General features: G+C 33.5%; 1 protein-coding gene across 1 annotated transcript in view; it reads right to left on the reverse strand.

Moving 5' to 3' along the window:
* Nucleotides 1–26,423, reverse strand: part of LOC150104813 (cytokine-like nuclear factor N-PAC) — a 418,156-nt gene that overhangs the window by 143,189 nt on the left and 248,544 nt on the right. Inside the window, exons 13-16 of the mRNA XM_090395069.1 lie at nt 19,212–19,313; nt 17,538–17,700; nt 5,257–5,436; nt 3,684–3,808 (exon numbers count right to left, since the gene is read on the reverse strand). Of these exons, the coding sequence (XP_090251195.1) occupies nt 3,684–3,808; nt 5,257–5,436; nt 17,538–17,700; nt 19,212–19,313 (570 nt within the window). The remainder of the gene's footprint in view (nt 1–3,683; nt 3,809–5,256; nt 5,437–17,537; nt 17,701–19,211; nt 19,314–26,423) is intronic.

Raw genomic sequence — 26,423 nt, forward strand, 5'->3', positions numbered from 1 at the left:
ACTGGTGATGAGGTGTGCCTCCAACACTCAAGTCTGCTCAGGAAAGCATCGCCATCATCATACCACTGAATCACTCATTGCGTGTTCTCCATAAACCTCAACAATTTGCTGACGAATTTCAGCTGCTTTAACGTTCCTCCTCGCATTCAAGAAATGGATAACTGATCTTTCACATGTGGCAGATGATTAGATTTTCTTAGACATTATACCCTCCCCCCCAAGAAGCACATGCACTGCAAGAATGTCTGAAAATGGCACCGATCCCTCACAGTACTGCAGTCAAAATATTTAAAAACGGAACTTACTTTCTGGAAGTCCCTTGTATAAAGAATTTGAAGTTCAGAGACTTGTTTTTTAAACCGACAATTACTTATCAATTATATTAAGGAAAAAAAAAAAATCAAATATTTTTAAAGAACATAAAATAAGAGATGACTGGATGTTGACAGTATAATCCACAGATAATTAAGATATATGAATGCAAACTACACAACAGCTGCAATAAATGAAAATGGGAGAAATGTAAATATTTGTATAAATTGCAGAATTGAATCAGAATTATCCACTTGGCCAACTCTTGTAGATAAACTTATGCATTGGTTACTCATGACTTTAAATTTTTCAGGAAACGACAACGTATACTAAAATATTAATTAATCAATCTCACCAATACAGCCGCTCAGGACTTGCAGACCATGCACTAGATACCCACCAGAACATGCTAGAAGAAAGGCCACTTTACTAAACCGAAGCAAATATAAACATGAAAATTGTTCCTGGAATCAGCCTCAGCTCTAAAAAAACTTCAAAAATCTCAAACTTGGGTGCATGAGACTGCCCCAAATTTGGGAAGTGTGCATCCTTAGAACAGCCAAGACAACCCAACTTAGTCAGCTGGGGGGGGGGACACACCTTTAGGACTATAGGACCAATGCCAGTTGCCTTCTTCAGCCTCATTTGCTCATTAGTGCCTGCATGCACATATCATAGTTTTATGTCCCCAGAAGATGTCAATGTAACATTTCTGAAATATTGGAAAGTACCGATTAAAGTTTTTTTAATTAATATTTTAGTATACTTGGTATAGTATATTTTGACAAGAATTGCTTACATCGTTTTTATTGTAGTTATATACCCAGGCACGACCTGCTTCCAGGCCCCTATACATTGTCATTTTCTGAGAAATTTAAAGTCACTTGGCCAACCAGATAATGTGTGTGCGCTATCTAGTCAACCTACTGTGGTTTCAAAGTACACTATGAAACCATCACCCTGCTTACTGGAAGTCTGAATTGACTTCAAAAATTCCACTTCGTCTCAAGGCAAAGGATTTTAAATATTACTGAAAATTGTGCTATAGGTTTTCAACCTTTTGTGGGTGGGACTGCCTGCATTTTCAGAAATATGCAGTTTTTGGAATGTAAGGTTTGAGAAATTTTACTGTATTAACAAGAAGTTTTAATATGTTGCTAAAAATTGTCTGAAAATCACTAGTTCACCCCCTCCCATATAGATTAATATAAGTTTTTGAATATAGATGTAATATTTTACAAAGTACAATTTAAATATCTGCATATATATTCAAATATGTTCTAAATACAATTAGTATAGACAACACCTAGAAAGTTTCCAGATTTATTTGCAACTTCCACTTGCTTTCAATGGAATTTTATAAAATAAAACTGTTTAATCCTTTCATATTTTTTTTCCAGTGAGGCATGGTCTCCATCAAAATCATTATTTCAAATTACCTGCTTCTTTGTATTTTATTTGAAAAAAAAAAATTAAAACGTAACAGTTCATGACTGTTAGATTACTCTACTCCTGACCACTGCCTACCAACAGCATTTATTTGCTATAAGTTCTTCTGCCTTTTGTGTGTGTGTGTGTGTGGGGGGGGGGGTTAGTAATATATATGTATATAAATAAAATTAAACAAATAATCATGTAAAAATAATTACCATGAAATGGTATTTCAATCACTGGTCTATTAATCAATGATTCTTACATTAATCATGCCATGATGCAGCATGATACTAAATGAGCAGATAACACATTCTCAAGGATATCATGCATTCCATACGATATAATACTGTGAAGTCCAGTCACTTGTAATCAAGCTCTCTCCTAACATTTGTGTGGCCAGGGGAAAATAATACAAATGGAAGTCCACATACCATGTCTAAATATTTAAGTTATACATCAAGTTAAACTGTTAAATAAGTGATTATTATAATATAACAGCACTTGCATGGCTGTTGTTGATACATTAATAATACATGGCTCACAGAATTAGGTGCATTCAGACATACCATACAGATATTCGCTTATTTGTATACGTTGTTTTTAATTACTTTATATGATTTAATTCTGAATATTCATTTTTTCCCCTCCTATTTAATCAATTTTTTTTATGTTTGTGATATGTGAAGTCCTCTAAAGCAAGGGCCTGGAGGCAAGTCTTGCCTGGGTATATAACTACAATAAACGCGATGGAAGCAATGCTTTTCAAATTTTAACACAATTTTGCTAACTAGATCACACATCCTAATACAAAAAGTGATAATTTATCTATGTATTCATGAGTACATCTGTATATGTAACATACAGATGTATTCAAGAGTTAAAGTAGGGAACAGTCAAATATCAATTTCAGTGACTTAAAAGTAAAACCCAGCAAATGTGGAAAGTGCTGTTATGCAGCAAGTCTGTTTTCTCTTTTAGTAAATACCATGTAAGGAGGATGCTATATTCTATTTCAAAATGCCATTAAGGCTGATATGCATGCATAGCACCTTTTTTTTTTTTTTTTTTAAATACGTAATCATTGGGACCAGCTTGTTCCATGAGCATCAACAAGCATTTGCAGGATGAAGTTAACCTCATTCATTCAGCTGTGCATATTCAAATAAACATGCAGTATTAGTATGTATTATCTATTAAGGTAATTATGAATACAGTGAAATCCTAATCAAACATTTATCCAGAAATTTTTTTTGAATACTTAAATGAGGAAAACAAACTTAGGGAATAAAATAATGCACACTACCTTTGCCTGAAATGAGGTTTAATTCAGAAATTATATATCATAGGCCTAATTATTAGTAAGCCCAAAGTAAAAATACAAAATGTTTACATTCTATTTGTAACAGTGCACTAGTTAGAAAAAATGTAAAAGGGGGAATATCACTTAGAATAAAGAGCATCATCTGATATATTTGATAACAGAGCAGTTTATGCTTGATCAGGTCTTTAAATATTTTTCTGAGAAGATCAGCAAAAAGCCTCAAACATCCACCTTTCCCACCCATGACAAATGTTTCAAAATAAAGTTATCCACAGAAGCATAAGGTAAGGGTTGAAAAGTTTATTCAATGATTGCAAGTAAAACATCAAATATGCTTGCTTGTTTTTTAAATTAATTCTGGAGACTTGCCTGAATAATAATATTTAAAGGGATAAAAATGTTATTTCATGGAGGTTTTCTGAAGCCATAAAAAATAAAATATAAATAAGGGAACACTAAATCAGGAGTTCACTGTATACACATACAAACAATTGTTGGTGTCCTTAGTAGCTCAATAGTTAAGGATAGGCAAGTGCTAGAACATTTTGGTGTTCTTATTCTGCATAAATGATAGCTATTTGATCAAGAGAAATTAATTAAAAAATTATACACTTGCCTCATTTGCAGCAGCAGTAAGAGGTAACGGTTGCTCCAGTTGGTCGCCAATGGTTAAAGCTAAATGGAGGTCCTTCTGCATGTGCTGTAATGGCATGTTAGCAGGATATGTTCCTTCAATAATTGCTGGAGGGAGGAAAAAATTAGCGACAATATTTATCAAATCCAAACCAACAAGAGAAATGCCAAAACCAGTGCTCTGGCTAGTGTCAACCAAAATCAATTAAAACTGTTCACTATCACATTTAAAATGTTTAAGATAATACATGAGATTCTAATGCTTTGATTAGGGCATTTCTACAAAGTTCTTACTTTATCAATGATTGGTTGATTGACATATCTTGAGAAGCTTGGTTTCGATTAATTATTATTATTTTTTAAAATAATTATCACATTTCTTATTAGTAAGGTGATTAATAAGAAATGTACAAAATTCTCTAAACATGTCAAGAGACAGTGACAGTGTGGAAATGATATTTAAATGTTTTATTTTTAAAGCTTGCCTGCCTAAATTCAAGTATTTAGGCAAGCAAGCTTGGCTATTCATTCTAATAAATGCTACATAAAAAGGATACATTTCAAGTTCACAAATAACTTCAGACAGTAAACAGAACAGCTCTCTGTTTACATGAAGGATTTATTTATTTTACAGAACAATTTATTTTATTACTAGCAACGTTTAAAGGTCTCAACTGCTCACATCATTCAGCAGTAGCTTTACCCTGTTCAAATAGCCACTGTAAACATGTCCACCCAACATTAACAAGCAACTATTGCACATAATGTGAATATCCATCCCATTACTGATTTAATTGATGAATCTTTAATACAATAGTATTCATGTACATTAATATACAATTTACATAGCTACTGAACATAGAATGGTTTCTGGCCGCCTACATATCGAATCCGTTTATCTACTGTCATTTATAATATACATTATTATTATTGGACATCAAACAGGAAATTTACATCCATAAGTATCTAAATTCATACTTTATATCTTTACTATATACATAACTTTCAAAAAAGATTTGTGAGGATAAAAACTGAAGCACCTCTAAGAAAAATTAACCCCATAGCCAACCAAAGTGAATTTTGACACACATGGCCCAATACAAAGCAGACAAATTTTAATGAAGATTTGAAATATTAAAATCTCTCAAAACAAAGATTATGTATACAGGTAAACAAAATGGAACTAAAAGGTGCTTGGTTATGTGTTGTTGCAAAATGCACTATATGAATTTTTTCATTTAGGAAAAATCAGGAATGTTTTTTTGAGAAAATATAAGAGATAAATAAACAAAATTGCTTTAAACTATCAAAAAAAAAAAAAAAAAAAAAAAGTCTACGCTTTCAAATTTTCGATGCTCAAAAATAACATGAAAGCATTTAATCAATAACAGCCAGCTTGCTAAACTCAAATGGTAAAGAAACCATTTTACCATCTAATTCTGTAAGAATTTTTTTATATTACAGATGTAAATGATTTTAAGCATTATGAACATGAGTAAGTTATAAACATACCTTCATATACATATTTAAAAAATACATATAGAATTTTTTTTTACCTTGTCCCTTTTCCATAATGGCACCACAGTTTAGAGGTCCAAGTTCTAAAATTTCTAGCAAATCCTTTTGTGAAATGCCAGCTCTATCAGCAAGAGCCATCGCTTCTGCAAGACCTGCTAACGTAGTACCCAACACAATGTTTATGACTAAGTTCATCTTTGAACCATTACCAACTTCCCCTGAAAAACAATTAAGTTAAACATGAAGGAAAGGCAATGGCAAAATTTTGTTTGCTTTATTTCAATAAATAAATATATATATATATTAATTTTATGTATTTACATTTCTTTTGTATAATCATTGACATTAGGAAATTAATTTACAGTGCAGATCAGTCCCATACACATCTCCTTAGTGCTGACAACATCTGTCAGTAAAAGATCCTTTAGTCCGCAAGGAGATGTGCTTTGCATTATGGTACATACTAAGACAAGTGATGAGGGCTTGGTCCACCTTTACAAGCTGTCTCACTCCTGAAGATACGTCAGGCACAAACTTTGTTTGCTTACACTTGGATAAAGGATTAAACTAAATTCATTATAGTCTAACCAAGCGGGGAAAAAAAAAACCCCTTCCAACATCTTTCTCTAATCCAGAGCAATTTAATAATAAGATAAATTTAATAATTTACCTATATGAGTTGCCACCTTTTGGCAACTTATATAGGTAAATATGACTTCTCCGTTACTTCCATCTTAGTATCACCACTTCTGGGTCTGGCTCCCGGTGACGAGACCTCAATATAAGTCTTAAAGGTCGAAATGGTCTAGGTAGTGGCCCTTCCCCTTACTGCATAGCATTATGGGAGATACTAAGACAAGTGATGAGAGCTTGGTCCACCTTTACGAGTTGCCTCAGTCCTGAAGATACTTCAGGCGCAAACTTTGCTTACACTTGGATAAAGGATTAAACTAAATTCATTATCCTTTATCTCTTTCTTTTAAGTTTACACAGTGATCAGCACTCATATTTATGAATTTAGGGACACAAAACATGTGTTGAAAAGATTATTTTACTGATTAATAATAAAATAATAACTTGACGTTTTGACCCCTGTATTGAGGTCATCATCAGAAGGATACGTGTATAAGAACCAAGCTACATGGTGTTGCACTCTATACAGGTAAATTAAATCTACGTTGTTAACTAATCTTTTTTCTTAGCCTGCCCTTTAGTGATAAAAAAAAAAAAAAACCAATAAAAACTACAATAAACTCTGCTAAAGTCCTCACGTACTAGGATTCTTCTGGAATTATACAGTTTATATTGTTATATTATGATTATCTTCTGGATTTGTACAGTACAGGTTGCTACTGAATGTTCAGGAAAAAAAAAAACACTTCAAGTCTTCTTGTATTGAGATTTTTCTTCATGGTTGCTATGAAGGTTGCATATGGGTTCTCCACATTCTTGGAATGGTTAGACCATTTTTATTCAGATTTGGATCATGTTTGAGCATTTTACACACTTCCTTGAATTTCCGCTCAAACCAGATTTTGGTGCGGTGTAGGAACTTGGTACCTTTCCAATCAATTATATGGTATGTTTGGAGTGCATGGTCAGAAAGGCCTGTTTTTCCAAAATGGAGGTATTTTATGTGTCGTTTGTGTTCATCCTTTCTGATTGGGATGGTTTGCCCTGTTTCCCCTATGTACGGTATGTTACATGTGCAACCTATTTTGTAAACTCCTGGGTGGGCTAGGTGTGGCAGGGGATCCTTGGAAGAACTGAGTAGGTGTCTTAATTTTGTCAGGGGTTTAAAGATGGTTTTGATGTTGTATTTGTGTAGTGTTCTGTCTATTTTTTCTGAAATGCCTCTAACACATGGTATAGCAATAGCATTCTTGAAATTTTTTTTTGTTATTAGAGCTCACCCAAGGTGAACTCTCGCTACTGGAGAAAGGTTTAAATTACGCCATTGCTCCAAGGTCAGTAAATAAACTAGATATAATATATCATATCGAGAGAGGTTTAAGATCCCTCCCCGCCAATTTAGCTGACAAAATACGGATGGAAACTGCTTGTTTACTACACAGCCTTCTTTGCCCACGTACTCCGCTCCGGATATTTCGTGTGGCAAAATAATTTTTACCTTCAAAAAGAGGGTACAGCCATGGGCTCACCACTCCCCCCCCAATAGCAAACTTTTATATGGAAGACTTTGAGCAACAAGCTCTAGAATCGGCATGCCTAAAGCCCAAAATTTGGCTCAGATACGTCGACGAGATTTTCGCCATTTGGCCCCACGGCCGCGAAGCACTAGATACATCCCTTAGCCACCTGAACAAACAACCACAAACGCATCCAATTCACCATTGAAATAGAAAGAAACAACTCTCTTACATTCCTAGACACACTTGTCTCCAAAATAATCTAAGTTTTCATAGAATTCCTCTCAGGCCTATGTGTACTGTGCATAGACTACCACAAGTGACACATTGGTAAGATGAGCCTTAAGTCTAATACAAAGTGTCCTGTCATTAACAGGATAACTTGTTTACTACATGAACTGTCTTCAGTATCACTGTTACCACATGATGCTTAGTCACCTGCTGAATAAACAACTAGTTTACCATCCTGTCTTTTGAAATGACCTTCTCCATTCCAATGCTCTGTAATTCCCATCATGTCATTTTTACTCTTTTACAGTCAATATCAAACGTACCCACCTGTAGATCCCTATACATTTCATGTGCCTATGTAAAATTCTCCTTTGAGATTAATCCTATACCTTCCGTATTCCTCGTTCAGAATATCACTGACTTTTCTTAGAGACCCACCATAATAGATCAGCTTATTCTGTTGTCTATATCTCCAGATTTAACTTGCTGTCTTCACTTAAAACTGTGCCTAAATAGTTGAAATGCGTTACTTGTTCTATAGGCTCTCCATTCAGAATGCAGTTGATGTGTTCAATATTCCTGCCTATTTTTGTGCCAAATTTGTTACAACTATTATTCAGTTTTGTCAGAGAATCCTCAAGACTTGCAATTGATTTGTTTAGGATATCTACATCAAGCAAAGAGCTAAGTTTGATATCTCCAATTTTGACACCAAATTTAATGCTACTTTCTTTCATGTGATCCATATGGAATAAGAATGGAGCTAGCATCCTGCCTTATCTGTCTCACATCAAACCATCTTCCTGTACTTTAACTTAACTGCTGACTTACAACATACACATAGATTGTTTGCTCTGTATAACGTTCCATTTACCTCATACTTGTAGTGATTTGAAAAGCTTTTCTCTGGGTACCTTGTCATATGCCTTTTCCAGATCTACAAAACTAACTACGGATCTTTGTCATATCCCATAATTTCTCAACTATTTGTCACAAAGTAAAAATCTGATCTTGACAACCTCTATTTAGCCTGAACCCAGCTTGTTTTTCTCCAAGTTTCTCTTCCACAATCTTTCTCACTTTTTAAGTATGCTTGCATAAATCTCACCTGGAACACTCAGAGAAATTCCTCTAATTGTCACATTCGGCTTTATCCCTTTTTTTTAATTATTTTTTTTTTATATAGGTAACTATTAGAGCTCTACTCCAATCATCTGGAATTTGACCTTCTGGCCACGCCCTCTGAATTATGCAGAATAAATAAATAAAAGAACTTAGAAAGCTTCCTTTTCTTGACATCCTATTAGAAGTGAATGAAAAAGATAATAAATTTTCTTTCTCAATATATAGAAAATCCACCAACACAGGAAGGTTTCTTAATGCGGCCTCACAACACCACCCTTCACAAAAAATAGGTGTAATAAAAACCCTGAGGGACAGAGCTTATAATATTTCCAGAGAAAAACAGAGAAACGAAGAATTGGAATATTTAACACAGATCCTCAAAAAAAAAAAAAAAAAAATGGTTATGAACCCAAGACTATCAAAAAATCCTCCATGCACCTCCTACAAACATCTCACAGAAACAAGATTTCAAAAACGCTATCATGCTTCCATATACCAAGAATGTTACAGACAAGATGGCTAAATTACTAAACAAACATATCAAAGTAACCTTTCTGCTGCTGGTATGATGGGGAGCCTGTTGAGTAACTAGCTCTCCTTATATTATATATAGATGAAAGAGAGAAGTTAGGCAAAACATTAAACTGGACATACAAGATAATGTTCACTTATATCTGAAAGCGGGTTTCGAAAACTAGACACAGTTCTGAAAAAAATTAAGGGAGTGAATAGGTGGTATACAATCATATTAAAAAATTATATATAGATGAAAGAGAAAAGTTAGGCAAAACATTAAACTGGACATACAAGATAATGTTCACTTATCTGAGAGCGGGTTTTGAAAACTAGACACGGTTCTGAAAAAATTAGGGGAGTGAATAGGTGGTATAATCATATTAAAAATTATATTAGGAAACAACTTTGCTATGAGATCAATACAGCATGTATGTTTAATTACATGTGCTCTGACTGTTTTACAGGATGAAAAATCTTGCAAAATCTGCACAAGACTAGCTAATTCACTTTTATTTGAAAAGCCCTTACAAGGGTTCTTCACATGTTGATCTAAAGTGGTCTAGCTACATACAGAAAATTTGAAAAATGCTTGGAGTAATGCAGTTAGAAGTTCCTTTAGGAGATTAAAATATAAGATCTCATAATATTGAAGGTGTGACAATTAACAGACTAATTATGAATAAAGTAAATTCATTCATACACATAACAACCCTCATCCAGGGATACAGGAAAACCTCGCATAATGCAATTAATTAAGCCATCAACTAATGCATGCTAAGCGAAATCGCATTAAGTGAATACAATAAACAATAGGAATATAATTCATCTATCAGCGTAAATTTGTAAAAAAAAAAAAAAAAAAAAAAAATTACAGTATAAGCTTTATTAGAGGATAAAATCAAAGTTAATAAAAAGCAATTGCTTAAATTTTTATTTAATGTCTTAAACATTTCATTGAGCTACTTTTTTTACAAAAAAAAAAAAAAAATAAGTAAAGATATTTAAATCTTGCTCAACTTTTTCATCTTGTCATACAATTTGCGACAGCTGGTAATCGCTTTATGAAAATTTCGGCAGACTTCGAAGCTTCATCCCATATCAGGATCAGCATCAAACAAAATTTTCTTAGCATACTCAATGTGATTGAAAAGTAGATTAAGTTTTTTTGCAGTTAGCTTCTTAGTCATAACATTTTCTTCTTGTTCGCACTCCATATCTTCTTCATATGCATGCTGTTCTTCTAGTTGAAGGAGATCATTCTCACTTAACTCTGAATGAGAATCGAGTGAGTTTCTCACATCTTCATTATCCAGTTCATTAAATCCAAGTTCTTTTCCAATTGTGCTGATTTCTTTAATAATGTTAGATCTTGAATTTTGCACATGATAAACTAACATAGGCTTGAGTTTAAAGTCCCCTTCTGCATTGCCTCCTAATGAAAGCATAAGACAATCTTTAGATACTTTGTATCCTGGTTGAGATGCTTCAGTTTTAGTTAGGAAAGTTTTTGTTAGCATACGTTTCCAAAAGAGACCAATTTCGATGTTGAATATTTGCTGATCGTCACAATCACTCTCCTGATTATGATTATCAACACTAGCAGATTCCCAGTTATTCAGTCCAGTTTGATTTTTAAATGATCAAATCATCCTACATTCCCAGTAAAGCTTTCACATTCCTCTTGAAATTTGGTCTCTTTCAATGAGGTAAAAATATTGACAGCTTTTGCCTGAATATTCCCTGTACTAAAAGGTATTATTTTTTGGTTATAATCCTCAATCCAGAGTGACAGAAGACGCACCATCTCGATCATTAAATGGCTTTTATTTTGGGTGATCTGCATGCTTAAAGATGCAGTAGCAACTTTTCCTTGTTCTTTGCTCTTATTTAATATAGTCCAAAACTGTAGACTCGCTGTATCCCTGGTCTCGCACAATCATTGTATTATTAGCACCACTTTCATGTCTCTTATTTAACCAGCTTTTCTGCTAGCTGCAGATTGGTGACAAAAAATTTTGCGTAACAAAAACATTAAGTTAATTGATTAATCACTCGCTTAAAGCGAGAAATAGTATCATTTCACTCAATCACACTAACTGATTATTGCACATATCAAATTTGCGTCAAGCGAGGTTTTCCTGTACTTTTCTTCAAGATACAACCATGGAATACTGCTCACATCTGGGGTGGTGCAACAAATTCTCTCTAACATTGTTTGATGCTATACAGAAAAGGGCAACCTGACTAAATGATGATCACACTCTGCATAGATCAACTCCAATCTCTTTTTCTCTTACTTTCATTGGGCCAATGAAGACAAGAAAAAAAAAAAGTTTTGTTTTTGGATGGAGATTCACCCCAAAAGGCATCTTTTTGGGTGAATTTAATTTCCACCTGCTGTCCATACCTATGATATATGGACAATAGGTAGCAGTATTATATGGAAACGTTTTTCTTGAAGTCATGACTCAGGCTGCAATTATGAATGCCACAGAGTACCTATCCATTGTGGCTGATTAGGTATACACCCCATCCCTTCATAGCAACAATCTTCCAGATGGCATAGGTGTACTTCCAGGAGGATAAGCACATTGTACCATATTACCAGGATCATTCAAGGGTGGCTCGCTTCCACAATAGTAACATAATCCCAGACTGGTCTTTGTTCCAAAGAACAGGCTGGGATTATGTGAACTGAGAAATCCATTATTTGAATCCTTTACTCTGAATGTTTGCAGATCTGGTGGGAGGAGGGGGGCAGTCCCACTGTGGTAGAGCATACCCTTGCAATGTTCAAAGGTCAGTCTATGCCATGCTGCACAGCAAGAAGTGAAACAGGTCTATGAACTATTAGGACTGTAGACATAATATTTTGACTGGGCTGTGCAATATCCTTTACACCCCCTTCAGGGCATATATAAGAATTTTTTTTTTTTTTTTTTTTTTTTATAATGATAAATGGAATGTGATTATTATTTATCTTAAAGGGTCACAGCTTGTGACCCTTTAAGATAAAAGCTCCCTTGTAAGTAAAATAACCAGAACAAAATATAAGGCTAATTATAGCAAGGAAAATTTTTAGATTTAAAAGTTGAAAGGTATCCAACTTTTCAAGAATATTTCTTATTTTATTTCAAAAATCAAAATACTCAAAATAGCTAGTGAGCTCATGTTATATCATTGTTTATCCTGTTAAGATTTGTTGGTAAACAACATCACATCCTTGGAATCAAAGTAAAATAAAATTTCCCCTGATATACAATAAATAAACTTATAGGATTTGGAGGAAAATTTGAAAGAACAGCTATGAGCATCCTTATATCAACAAACATGGCCAAGGATTCATTTTGAACAACAGATTTTTACCACATTTATTCAGCCTCATATCTGCTGTTGGTATTAGATGATGTGGAATAGTTGTTATAATTTATTTTACAAACAGATGGTTACCATCATTTTAAAAGTGATGTTTTTATAAACTACTGATCTGTTAAGTTGGTTATTTATCTTTGGTCCCTGATGTTCTGAAAATGCTAGTATGGCACTAGAGAAACATCAGTTGTAAAATTTTGTCAACTAGTTCTTTTTCCTCAACATCTTTGTTACAAAAAGATTTAATGGATAACAATGTTACACATACAAGCTTAAAATCAAAAACTTCTTCCTCTCTCAATTTATAAACTCCTTTCAAACCAATCGCAAAAAAAATTTAATTAGGAAATGCTGAAGCTACCTTATCTAGGCACCTTAATCAAAATAATAATAATAATAATAATAAAAAAAAAAAGTGGCATTTTTCCAAGGTCTCTATTGAAAATCTAATCTATCTAGATGCCTACCTACATGCTAGATCTCTTTGCAATCTTCTGATGAATATCATACCCTTAAGAAATATGCAAATTTATAAATTAAGATATGACTACCTTCTAATCAATTTTCTTTCAAATTAACACTATCAGCTCAAATTTCAATCTTGTATCTATTTTCCAGTGGAATCTTTTTCCTTATCATTTTTGCTTCAAATACTTGTTTCGTTAATCTGCCATCTCCTATTCCATGTTAGTGACCATGTCAACTTAGATTAGTAGCACTTATAAAATAATTTGACATTAATATTCAAGAATATATATCTTCATTTTTAATATTGGCTCTGTCAGAGATGTTATCTATCAATTTCCCATATTTGCAGTTTCCAGCCATTGATCAACTTTTATTTCCAACTGCCAATCTATGTTTCAAATTAGTTTGAATACTACTCTTGTATATTGGATTTGGTGAGTTAGATGGTTTTATCCTTCTCCAAGAAATTAAATTTAAACCTGAGAACAGAAGAAGGAACAGCTTGAACACCAGTCCCCAGGGGCTGGGACCAGAATTAGGGTTTGATTAAAGCAGGAACTAGAAGCTTTATAAATATTAAGAGAAGTAACAAGCATCTGCACAATGAGGATTAATGAATTTTTTTTGACTATCGGAATTTTGGTTAAACACATTCATTTGAAAATTGGATTTTTTAAAATTTTATTTACTATCCATTTTGTCTAAAACATTCTGTTTCTGTACTATACAATGAGTTAAATGGATGTACAACCTTATTAAGCAAAAGAGCCATAAGAAAATTATGCAGAAGGAATAATGTAAAAATAAGAGCAAGAGGAGTTATGAAATATATATAAAGCACAGGCCAGAAAAGTTATGATTATTATATAGAAAGCTAAATCAGAGTATAAAAATGAACTGGCTGTGCAGGCTAATGGAAACCAAAAAGAATTTTATGGCTATGCTGCAAATAAAAAAATGAAGAGAAAAATACTTTTAGTGAATGCAGATATCCTTGTGTCAAGATTGTTCATATAATGAGTGTTCACTTTATTAAGAAGTATCAACCAGGTGTATGTAGCATGGCACACAATGCTACTGCTTAACTGGATGAAGAGATGAGATGCAAAAGAATGAAGTTCAACAGTTGTTGCATAACCTGAATATTGATTCAGCAATAGGACCAGATGGGATATCAGCTGCAATGGTTTGGCCCTTGACATGTTTATATAACCTGAGTTTCAGCTCAGGAAAGATCACACAGGAATGGAAAGAATGTATGACAGTTCTGTTGTAGAAGGATGATGCAAAAACTGACCTATCTGGAGAGTTGGTGAAGATTTTATAGAAGTTGGCAAGAATTTGCACACAGAAATGGGTCTATTAAAGGAAGTTCATGTCCAAGCAATTTGCTTGTATTTATAATGTTATAGCTAAGTTAGATGAAGGTAATGGATACAGGATACTGTCAGACTCTGCTAAGGCATTTGATAGGATATGACATGAAACTGTCTCATACAGTGGAGAATGAGATTAAGAATATAAACTATTGATTTAGAAATACTGGTCTCAGTATACACCAGAGCACCATAATGAATGTATTTTCTTATTCTAAGTATTATTTGCTTTGGATTACTGCTAAAACAACCAAAGCAACAACTAACATATGTAACAATGTTGCATATGTTAGTTGTATATGCTCTCCATTCCAGCCAATTTTGACTAACTCTTATTCAGTTAACAAGCCTTTTATTAAGACTTCGCTAGATGGGACTTGGACTCTGGTCCTTTCAGCCAAAGAGTATCTTCATTTCCAACTGAGCTATGGAGAATCAGTTTCATTTGCAGATTTGTTACTTGGCTGTAACAGATGAAAATATTTGTATATTATGCTTGTTTTCATAAAGTCTTTGCAGAATTTTGCACATATGCATTAATAACAAGCAGAGAAATTATTACCATTAGTAATTTTGTCAAGGCATTGTGTAGAAGTAAAGCAATCAATGTAATACTCCATCTCTTCCATATGAATAGTATCATAATAGTTCTGCAACATACACCCTGAGGTATATATAAACCCAGCAAACATCTGGAATTTTCAGCATCTTTCAAACAATATCAACCCAACTACAATTTTTATTTAAATGTTTATTGATACATTTGCATTTTTACTTCTTTACATGTGCTTGTTTTATACCTGCAATCATTCTAATATTTGCTTTACTGAAATTATCTGATTCCAGACTATGTAAAAACCTGTGTTACTAATTAAGCAAGTCAGTTAAGATATGCACAAAACTCTTTTATCTGCAAGAAATAAACTAATACTTTTTCTTAATGAAAAGGAAGGTTTTTATTTACATTACTATATTACTATAATGATTTTAGCTATTTTATTTTAGCAAATATAATTTAATCTTTACAGTGGCCATTTATTAGTCTAATTTTTTTCTTTTATTAAAAATAAAAAATAGTTAAAACTTTGATCTGATATGTTTACAATGTTAATTCATTATAATTATGAATATGGAAACAGTTAAAGGAAGTGACAATAAAATTAGGTAGTTCAAGTAGTGTTTCTGGCAGAGTGCCAAGTACAACCATTACATTTCCTAATGATAAAATAAAGCAATTTTGTATCCTGAAAAAACCTGTCCTATGAATACTAAACTAAAGCTAGTAAAAAAAAAAAAAAACTCGAATAAAAGCAGCTAACTTATGGATTCAATATCCACTTAATTTATTGAATAAAAGCTTATATCAGCAGAGACATTAATTATTTAGAACAGTTTATATACATTAAAAATCCTCTTTAGATAAAACTTTTTCTCCAATTAACTATTAAATAAGATTTTTTTAATGTTTTTTCAAATGTAGCTTAAAAAGCTTTTAAAGCCACTTCAAACTTCCAATAATTAAGGTAGTATTCTAACAATTAAATGATGGAAATCATTTAATCAAAAAGGAATTAGAGGACTCAATCCTACATCTGATGGATGATAAAGAAGAATAAATGTCACTTCAAGAAATGTGATCAAAAGACCAACACATTTTATTGTATTTTAGTATTTACTATGTGCAACAAATCAACTATGAATTCAGAAGTACCACAGAAATTTTGGTACCAGGAGCAAAGCCCAAATATACTATCCCAAACTTAGTTGGATTTGTTCAATTAACTTTTGGTTTCTGTATAAGTTTTGTTTAAGAATGATGCATTTCCATAACAATATTAGCACTAAATTTCCAAGAAATGATACTTCAAGAGCTATGTAATACTTCAGCATGCTATGTCATTCAAAGCTCATTTCAGATAATTCTTCAGAATACTGAATTACAAATCATCCTATTTCTGAGAATGTCAATTTATCTACTTACTTGATCATAGCTGTTTGAAATTAGAGCTTCTGTTAAATACTATTTTTACCAATAATTTTCTGTATGGCAGGGAGAGGGGGGCTGGAAAGTTCAGATAAACACCTAGAAAAAAAAATTAATTTTGCCATCTTATATAAAAGAAGAACCAATTATTACAATTTGATGAAACATGGGGGTTAAAGAGTTTTAAGATATGTTCTTTCTTGTGGTTATATCAGTTGCTTTAATATAATATTTGTTCTAGGTGTTTCTCAGAACTTTCCAGACCCCTTCGTATATTATATAATTTAATATAAGCTTCACTGCAAATGCAGTCTTAATACAATGCTATCCCAAATACTGCTACAGTATTCTGCCATTTATCTGACCTTCAAACCAACAGTCTTCCAATTAACCACCCATTGCATTGTCAACTGACTTCTCGTAGAATACCATGTAAATACTTCAATTATTAGAAATTGCCGTTCTGATAACTGTTCTGATAAGAGTCAGATAAATCACAGATTACTGTAATTTGCATTATCGATAGCAAAAAGCATGATAACAGAAGTCAAAATATCTATAACAGCCCAGGTCAGCCTGGTTGGTGTATCTGCTCTCCTAATAGATTGCAGGTTTGAATACCACTGTGCACATGGATGTTTGTGATTGTCCTTTGGTGGTAGATAGAGTTCATTGCCTGGTGTGAGACCCCCCCCCCCCCCACACACACACTCATTGGAGGCTTCAAGAAGTTCCAAGTTATCTAGAGCAGGGTTTCCAGACTCAAAAATAAATAAAAATGCAATATATTATTATTATGTGACCCCTTCAGGGAGTCACAAGACTCATCAAGGGAGGGCACCTCCTCTGAAACTATCTCCACAACTCAATCCACCAACAAACAAATAGAGAGAGAGAGAGAAAAAAAAAAAAAAAAAAAATCCTTATCCCATCTAAGGTACAAATGTATTATAGGTTACACCTTTGATGGGTACAAAAAAACTTTACTTCCTATTTTCATTACTTTATGAATTTAAAAATAAAACGTGGCCTGACATTCAATCAAACAAAACCATTTTAAAGTTCTATTTATATAATGCAAAACCAAAACAGGTTACCCAGATAAAAGGCATGCTTTCCCATCGCTTGAAAGGAAGTAGAACAGTCATTGAAGAGTGAACGGTCTCCAGCAGCAAGAATGATCAGTGTTCCTTCTTCTGCAGGCCTTCTAGATCCTGATAATGGAGCTTCTAGATACCTTCCTCCTCTTGCTATGATAGCCTTGAAATATAAATAATATACCTTGGGAAATTATTTCCATTTTTAAAATTTGATCATACACAACATAGTAATCTTGATTGGGGAGGGGTGATTACTATGTTCCATTTTTTGGAGTAAAAAAAAAAAAAAAAAAAAAAAAAAAGGACTATTATGTTGCAACTTTTTTTTTCTTTAACAGATTACAGATGGAGAAAGTTTTTACTGGTTATCTATAATTTCTCATTGATAAAAAAGTTATTTTCATTACATGTAGGTATAAGTCCAAATCCCTCATATCAGTAAATTAAATTTGCCAAGAATCCTTTATCTAATTATAAACTTTCTTGGTAAGTTTAATTTAATTTGTAACCAAGTGAAAAAAACTAAGATTATCAGTAAAACTATTTTTAATATATCTCATTTAGATCATCCACACACAAACACTGCATTTGTCATTTAAATCCTTTAATTTTCCAATAGTCCATGAGTTTACAGTATCATAATATCCTGTACACTTCTTGAGAGTACATATTAGAATTTGATGATGATAAGCCTTTATAAATTTTGAGCTGGTAAATGCATTCACATAATGGGAAAAAAATCATCTGAAAGGTAATAGATCTAAGTATTCTTATTTACAATGTAAATTTTTATTTACAATGTAAATAAGATTGTAAATAACATTGTAAATAAGAAATGAAAATGTAAATTTTTATTTCTTATTTACAATGTATTTACAGTGACAAGTGAATAAAAAAGTTCTCCGATACATTTCTTTTCAAATTTCAATTTATAAACACATTGTCACATGTCACAAACCATCTACAATTTTAAAAAAAATCAGATGTTAATATTTTTCCCCAACTCATTAGCTGCTATTCATATAATTAATTATAATCTGGATGCAACAATTCCTGGGTAGATTTTGATGCCAAAAGGTTTGATTAATTTATTAATACAATGCAACTATTTTTTTTAAAATTTAACTATTAAAAAATATAAAATCAATGATTTTCTATGATTAAGAAATCACTGATTTCAAAAACAGCAATTTTGATTTTTGTTACACTTTATTCATGCCAACTAGCAGTAAGTTAAAAATGCAACATAGACCTGCTTACTATAACAGGGGATCTTCATAAGGTATTTAAGCATTTCATAATAAATGTTTATTAAAAAATAAATAAATGAAACCAACTTTTTTTTTTATTTTAAATAGGTGAAAGGATGAAAAGGTGCTTTGGGTTGTTTTGCATTATGGCCAAGACAGCATATTATGTCTATTTTGTAGGATTAAAAAGTTTCTGGGGAACCCTCAAAGGTTTTTCACATCTCAGATAATTTGAACTTTGATCCTTCCAAAAGGAGAAGCAAAAACACTTTCTTGCAGGTGTTGGTTAACAAAAACAACTCTTAAGTTGCACATGATTTTTACTACTCAAATACCATTCAGGACCATGTAATTTGTGTTGATATGAGCAAATTGCTAGACTAGACTACTAGATTTAAGAACAAATAATGTCAATATTTACCTCAGCAATATTCTGTGATGTTTCTGGATCAATTGATGTCATTTCAACATACCCTTTGCCAGATCTTATTTCTTGTAAGACTCCACAATTACCAAACACCATCTGTAATTATAGTTTTATTTTACTGTATGCAAGGGAAAATAAAGTTTTTAACTGCACTTAAGACAGACTTATAAGCCAATCTTACAAACTGGACTACATGGCAAGGCACACTGGATCCTTCAGAACCCAATTGACAGTTTGATAACTGAATGGTTAATTTTGAGCACACACACAAAAAAAAAAAGCATGCAAGTTGCATAGTATGCAACTTACTATTTAAGATACCTTTGTTTAGCTGTTCTCTAAAGTACAAACTTTAACCACTTTATGGATATATTTGTAGAAAGTCAATATTTTTAGGGAACTGTTAGAGACACCACCCCAAATATGAGAACAATATTCAACAGTTAGATTTTTAATTTGTATACAGTTTAATAGCTGTTCAGAAGTAGGGTAAGCCTTGAATGAAGGGAAAAAACCTAACTTTTATATGTTGAAGAGGACAAAATTTGAAATATATGTTTATTCAAGAGATACTCTGAGGTTACGAGATCTCAAGAAGAGAAATCATCTGTCTAGATGATTTGGCTGGAAAAGTAAAGCCGGAAGAATTTTTTTTGCAAGAGATGAAATGTAATTGAGTTTTACTAGATTGAAATTAACAAGATTTTTCAGGATCCCATTGAAGAATAGTTTGGAGATCCAAATTTATGATAGCAAATGTTTGATATTCTGGAGGTTTCAGTGATTGCTTGGCATATAGTTTGTCAAATGAGAAACAAGAGTGCACTGCGTGTGCTATTATCAACAAAACTACATACTGGATTTGCAGTCAACTGCAAATATATATATGGAAGAGAATATGTGAAAGAACATAGCTTTGTGAAGTAGCAGCATTAGATGCAAAGTTTGAGAATAAAGATCAGTCCCTCAATTACACAGACCATATAATGATGGTCTTTCTTAATAGGCCTTTGTGCCAAACCTGACCAAATGCCTTAGAGATGAAGGGCAAACTATTTGAGATTCCCCATGGTATTTACTCAAATGTAAATAAAGGTAAGAAGACTTTCTTTTGATAGAAACAGAATCTACTGGCAATCATTTATTAGCTGAGAAGATTTAAGATAGTGTAAAAGATGAGTTAATGGCTTTTCTCCATTACTGGGCTGCAGGAAGGATATCAGTGAAATAGGAGGGGAACAGAACAACAAAGAACAGACGTCAATCCTGAAGCATCAATTTTCAGTGCAGTCAGTGAGATGCAATCAGAATTAGGAGGGGCTTTTTTTGGTATCCAGTTTGGGCAAGATTCTTTTATCTTTCTGGAAAAAAATCAAAAAGGAAATTGAATATTTTGTGTTTGAAATGGAAAGAAGTCAAAAATTGGCTTTTTCTGTGGGTAGTGATACAATGGAACCTTTTAAGTGCAGAAGAGGTGAAAGAACAGCTGGTCAAAAGTTATGCATGTAATGGCTCTATATACCAACTGTTTTCTGTGGATGTAAATCCTAATCAGCTTCTCCACTCTTATATAATGGGCCCTTTCCACTCATGAATTATGTTCATGTTGAAATTCATTAATGTCTATGCTTTCACCTCATTTCACTTTAGCATTCAGACAGCTAGGAGGTTTCTAGGGTGTATGCCAGAAGTGAATGCTTAGCACTCAGCTACTTCCAAAACACATACACTTTCCTACTTTCTGCATTCACTAAGGTTATTCATCTGTTTGTCTCTTTTACTTGCCACACAACAAGAATTTTCTCATTTTCCTATAAAGCAAAACCTATTCTCATAGCAAATATGTCTTCATTACAGATGTTGCCCTTCTAACCTGCTTTTCAAATGCTCCTGAACATGGTTATCCCCCTTTCTCTTGATACCAGATCCACAGCAATGTTTTTATGCAGCTCATGCTTCAAAATCTTATTTACGATTTATTGTAAATAAGAAAATCACATGAAAGATATAACTTTCATGTGATTTTCCCACATGTTATAATCATGTACTTTATAGTTCTACATGCATCTCTCTCTCTTACCTCTCAAGGATTTGCAATTTTTATTTCAAGCTCTCATTTGATCTGTTAATTTATTTTCACGGTACTGATGACAACACAGAATGATAAGAAAACAATATTTATTAACTTATTTGCTGATATTACATCCAAGATCTTCAGAGCACAAAAACAATTTGTCAATATGCAAAACAATTATAATAGACAACACAAGCAACTAAAATCCTAATCAGGCACCATCTGTTGGAAAATGAGAAAAGTATTAATTAGATCTTCATTATAGTCATTATAATGACCCATTAGAAGTCATAAGTCAGAGACTAATCTTTAGAGGTACCTGTGGCATAATTAAAATTAAAAATTTTTTGATACTTTGTCAACAAGTGTCTATCGAAAATTACTGGCAGATACATTCATCAAAAGTCTGCTCATCACACCTCTCAAAAAATCGGCATTATCAAATCTTTAATTAATAGAGCACATAAAGTGTGCTCCTTCCCATTAAGCTTACAACAAGAACTTTTTACTATAAAAAAGTTAATAGAATTTCAGCAGATAATTGACTCCTATGTTCCAACACCTCAGGATTCTTCAATAGGCTGCAGAGTTCTAATCCCTTATATTCCAGGCATCTTAGAACCTATTGGCAGAATTTTGAAGAAGTATCATCTTATTCCCACATATTTTCCTATCAACAAAATTTCTTACTTGTTGCCATCTACAAAAGACAAACTGGCACCCCTATCATTAGCTGGTGTTTACCAGATACTGTGTGAATGTAATGTATCATACTTTGGACAAACAGGCTGTTCTGTGGAAAAAAAGAATGAAGGAACATCAGTATTATATCGAATACATGAAACCTCATAAGTCTGGTCTAGCACAACATAGCAGTGACACTAAACATAATATCCAGTGGAATAAAGCTTGTCTTCTCCATAGATGCAAGTTTAAATATGAGCGCCTTTTCAAAGAAAGTTGTGAAGCCCTTTTACATCGGCCGAATTTGAATTGAAATGACTCTCTCTCCCTCTCTCCCAAAAGTTTGGGAGATTCTTATCTTATGCAACCATCAATGAAATAGTTTTTTTTTTTTTTTTTAAATAATGGCACGCGACAACAATTTAATTGGTAATCCACCGACTGTTTTGTACTTTGTATTCAACTCCTTTTAACTGTTTGTTCTACACTGATGATGTACTGTTACTTTCAGTATGAAATATTTGTACCTTTAATTCATTAAAGTTATTACTGTTGGTTTTATACGTGTTATTAATAAGTCAGAGACATTGTTTTTTGGAGTCAACAGAAGCTTTAAAATATACTTCAAACTTCAACAGGTATGGTTGTATAAATTTATCAAAAATCTGGGAGGCAGTCATTTTAAGATCTAATTAATATTTGTTTTCTCTCTTTTCCAACATAGATGGCACCTAATTAGGACTTTAGTTCCTTGTGTTGTCTGTTACAATTTTTTAAACTAGTCCCACTTTTAAATCAATGGATGTTTTTAAATGGATATAATACCAGTGAAATATCAGCAAATAAGTTAATATTAATTATTTTCTTATCATTCATGTGTTGTCATAAATACCATGGAAAAACATTAACGTGTACTGCCAACACAAGCCTTTCCATGCATCTCATTTGATCAGCCACTTCACAAGTTAAGATTGCATGATTACTCTCTCAAGATGGTGGCAAAACAGCTCTACCTTATAGATTCTCAGATGCTTTTATCACAAAGTATTTGTGCAATGAATTCTTCTTATCATATGCTGCTTTGAGTAGTTATCTCTCAGTAACTATCAATTCTGTTTCCCGCATTTTGCATAATATCTTCTTGCCACCTTCTCCTCCACTGTATAGATCCAGTTGAAATCAGAAAATGAGTCCTTATATCCAAAAGATGTTTTATGTGGTTTTTGCAGTTCAGTCATTTTCAGATGGCTAGCCTGTATCAGCATGCTGCTATGTATTTTGTCTTGTTAACCTCTTCCTCACACAAACCAGCTTCAAATCCATTACTTGTATTGCACCATCACTATCATCAGGGGCATGCCAGTAGTGTCCGGCGCCTGTGTGCATAACTTTAGTTGGCGCCCCTATAACCAGTAGTATCTGGTGCCTGTGTGCAAAACTTTAGTTGCCCCCCCCCCCCTTCCAATAAAAAAAATCACTTTAAAAAAAAAAACTTCCTCCTCTTTGGCACCTTACTATCCTGGTGACTGTGTGCATCGAACACATTGCACATATGGCTAGCATGCCCCTGACTATCATACAAGATCTCTATTCTGGTTCCGTCTGCAATCATTAGATTCTATCCTTCCTGAAGACATTGTACTCATCACAAATCCATTCATGTAAGGAATAGCATCTCTTTTGTTAACCAGGTCTCAATAAATTTTGGTCCCATATCATTTACCAATGCAAAATTCCTCACCTTTATTCCTGATACTTCTGGCATTAATCAAAATGTATGATAACCAACCACCACCAAGCTGATACATATTAAAGTAACTTAAAACCCGATTGGTTCAAGTAAGCAGCCAGAGTTGACTCAACCAAATTCTTTACCCTATTGCTGCAATCTTTTTCTTATCTAACCATTCTTTGGGGCATCTTTCCATACTATCATTCTCTGTCAAAACTCCAATCTTCTGCCTTAGTGCAGCCACCCTACCTGCCTATATGCATTCTTTCCCTCAGCAATTCACTCGAAGCACCCAATACCAAATCGATTTAATGATAATCCAATCCTAGAGGTACAAATTCTTTCAAACCATCCCACACATCAATATACTGCATCCTATTTTACATGCATAATATGTGTATTGAATCATCAGTGATCACATCTCATATTACTCATGTCATACCTTGGTAACAGGCTCTCATCTTGATTTTCTGTTTTCACCATATTCAACAACTCATTTTCTCTCAGGATATAGAGGTTGCTATCAGTTCTAAAAAAAATTTCAGTATGTTATCAGGTATTCGAGAAATGAAATGACAATTATGCCTTAAGAAACCATCATGCATAAAGCTATTTTTTTTTTTTTTTTTATTTATTACAGACAGTTTGTTAGTGCCATGTAAAATATTTTTAATTAGCAAATCTGAGATAATATATCTCAGCAAATCTGAGATAATACACAAATCTGAACATAGGGTTATGAAATTTTAGAAAGTACAGACTGCATTGTATAATAGGAAAACAACTGGATCCTGGGGTGTTGATTGTGTGTTGTGAAATTGTGGAGAGTTTAAGACATTTTTAAAGGTCTCCATAAAGAAGCTGGTGAGGGGTGGAGAACCCATGGCTGTCTCCTCCATCTATAGAATTTTCCCTTGCCAAACGAAATAGCCTGAGTTTATGGTGAACTGAAATAGGGCTGAAATATTGGGAGGAAATGAAGGTGTGTTGCCAACAGGTTGTGTGAGCACTTCGGCTAAATGTTTGGCTAATTTGTATATGGGGAATCAATGCCATCCACAGTGAGATGTGATGGAACATTTTGATTTGATTTTTGGTAATCCATATATCCTAGGGGGGGGGGTCTAGAGTTAAGACTTTAGTTTGTCACTTCCTCAGGCCAAGAGGTAACCTTCTTAAGGAGCCTATGGAGTGTTCTGATTTATGTGCTGGCAGGGTCATATTCTATAGGAGTTAGGTAGAACTAACAAAAATTCTAAAATATGACCTCGCAACTAGTTACAAACAACATAAGAAATTGCCATCTCTTATCTACTATGCCAAAGACCAGCCACTTCCCCTAGACCAACCTGGAGCATACTAGGTCCCTTGCAGTTGCAAACTGTCCCACTATAGCCAAACAGGCAGGACAGACAATATCAGGATATCCAAACACAAAGACTACATCTGGTTCCACCAATACAGCCACTCAGGACCTGCTGACCATGCTTTAGACACCTACCACAGAATACATTGGAAGAAGGCCACTTTATTACACTGCAGCAAGTAATAAAGTGGCCCTCTTCCTTGAATCTGCCTCAACTCTGAAAAATTTTCCAAACCTCAACAAATTTGGGTGCATTAGACTGCCCTAAATTTGGGAAGCATACATTCTAAGATTATCAGCCCAATGGCCAAAAAACCCAATTTAGCACACTAGGGGGGAGGGGCACCATTTAGGACGAAGACCAATTTCTGTTGCCATTCTCCAGCCTCATTTGCTTAGCATGGGTGCCTTCGTGCACATATTGTTTTGTGATCCCTGAAGATGGCAACGTAACATTGCTGAAATATAGGTAGTTATTAAAGATTTTATAATTAATAATCTAGTTTACATTGCCATTTCCTAAAAAATTAGAAGCAAAGAATGTATTCTTCATTTGCATCATGATTGCAAATGAAGAATACATTCTTCAAACCATAACTTCATGCAACTTTTCTACCCGATCAGTTTTACGTTCTTCGATACTACAATGGTGGCAAGTGGAATGATCTTTGCAATTTTCACTGTCCCTCCAGACTGTTTTTGCTCTTATGATTGGAAGATGTGCTCTGACCGAATAACAATTCTTGCTGGAATAAAGGCCTTCACAACATTCCATTCAAAATCTTCAATCACTGTCCAAGCCTTGTTCTACAAAACACTCGGCAGTCCAAGTAAAAATTCAAAAGTTCCAGCTTCAGACAAAAAAACCGAAAAAGGTCCAGGTGCAGAAAACTTGCAGATTGTGCAGACAGACCTTTAGATAGGATGGGAAAAAAAAAAAAAAAAAAAAAAACACACACACACACACACACACACACACACACACACACACCTATAAGTACAACTTCTGCTTTTCCATGCATTCATCCTGCTTGCATCTAGATGGGTACAATATAACATGAATCTAAGTTAGAGCTGACCTCCAGACATGATCTCCTCCCACTCCTTTACCCCCCCCCACCATTTTGATAATACTGAGATCTAACAAGATCAAATTTCTCTTCTTGGACTGACTTTCACAAGCATGATTATATTCGTAGCCTCTTCAGCTTCAAAAAAAATCTTTTCTGATCATACACTATTCTCAGCTGTATTACAGCTGGCTAACTTCACATGTATTTTATCATAACATTTGATATATGACCATTGTTCACAGAATTCCTGAAAATGTTATACTATAAAGAAAACAGC

This window comes from Typopeltis vanoorti, chromosome 7 (genome assembly GCF_054136105.1).
Source record: "Typopeltis vanoorti isolate ZY-2024b chromosome 7, IOZ_Tvanoo_1.0, whole genome shotgun sequence".
In the NCBI taxonomy this organism is placed as follows: Eukaryota; Metazoa; Arthropoda; class Arachnida; order Uropygi; family Thelyphonidae; genus Typopeltis; species Typopeltis vanoorti.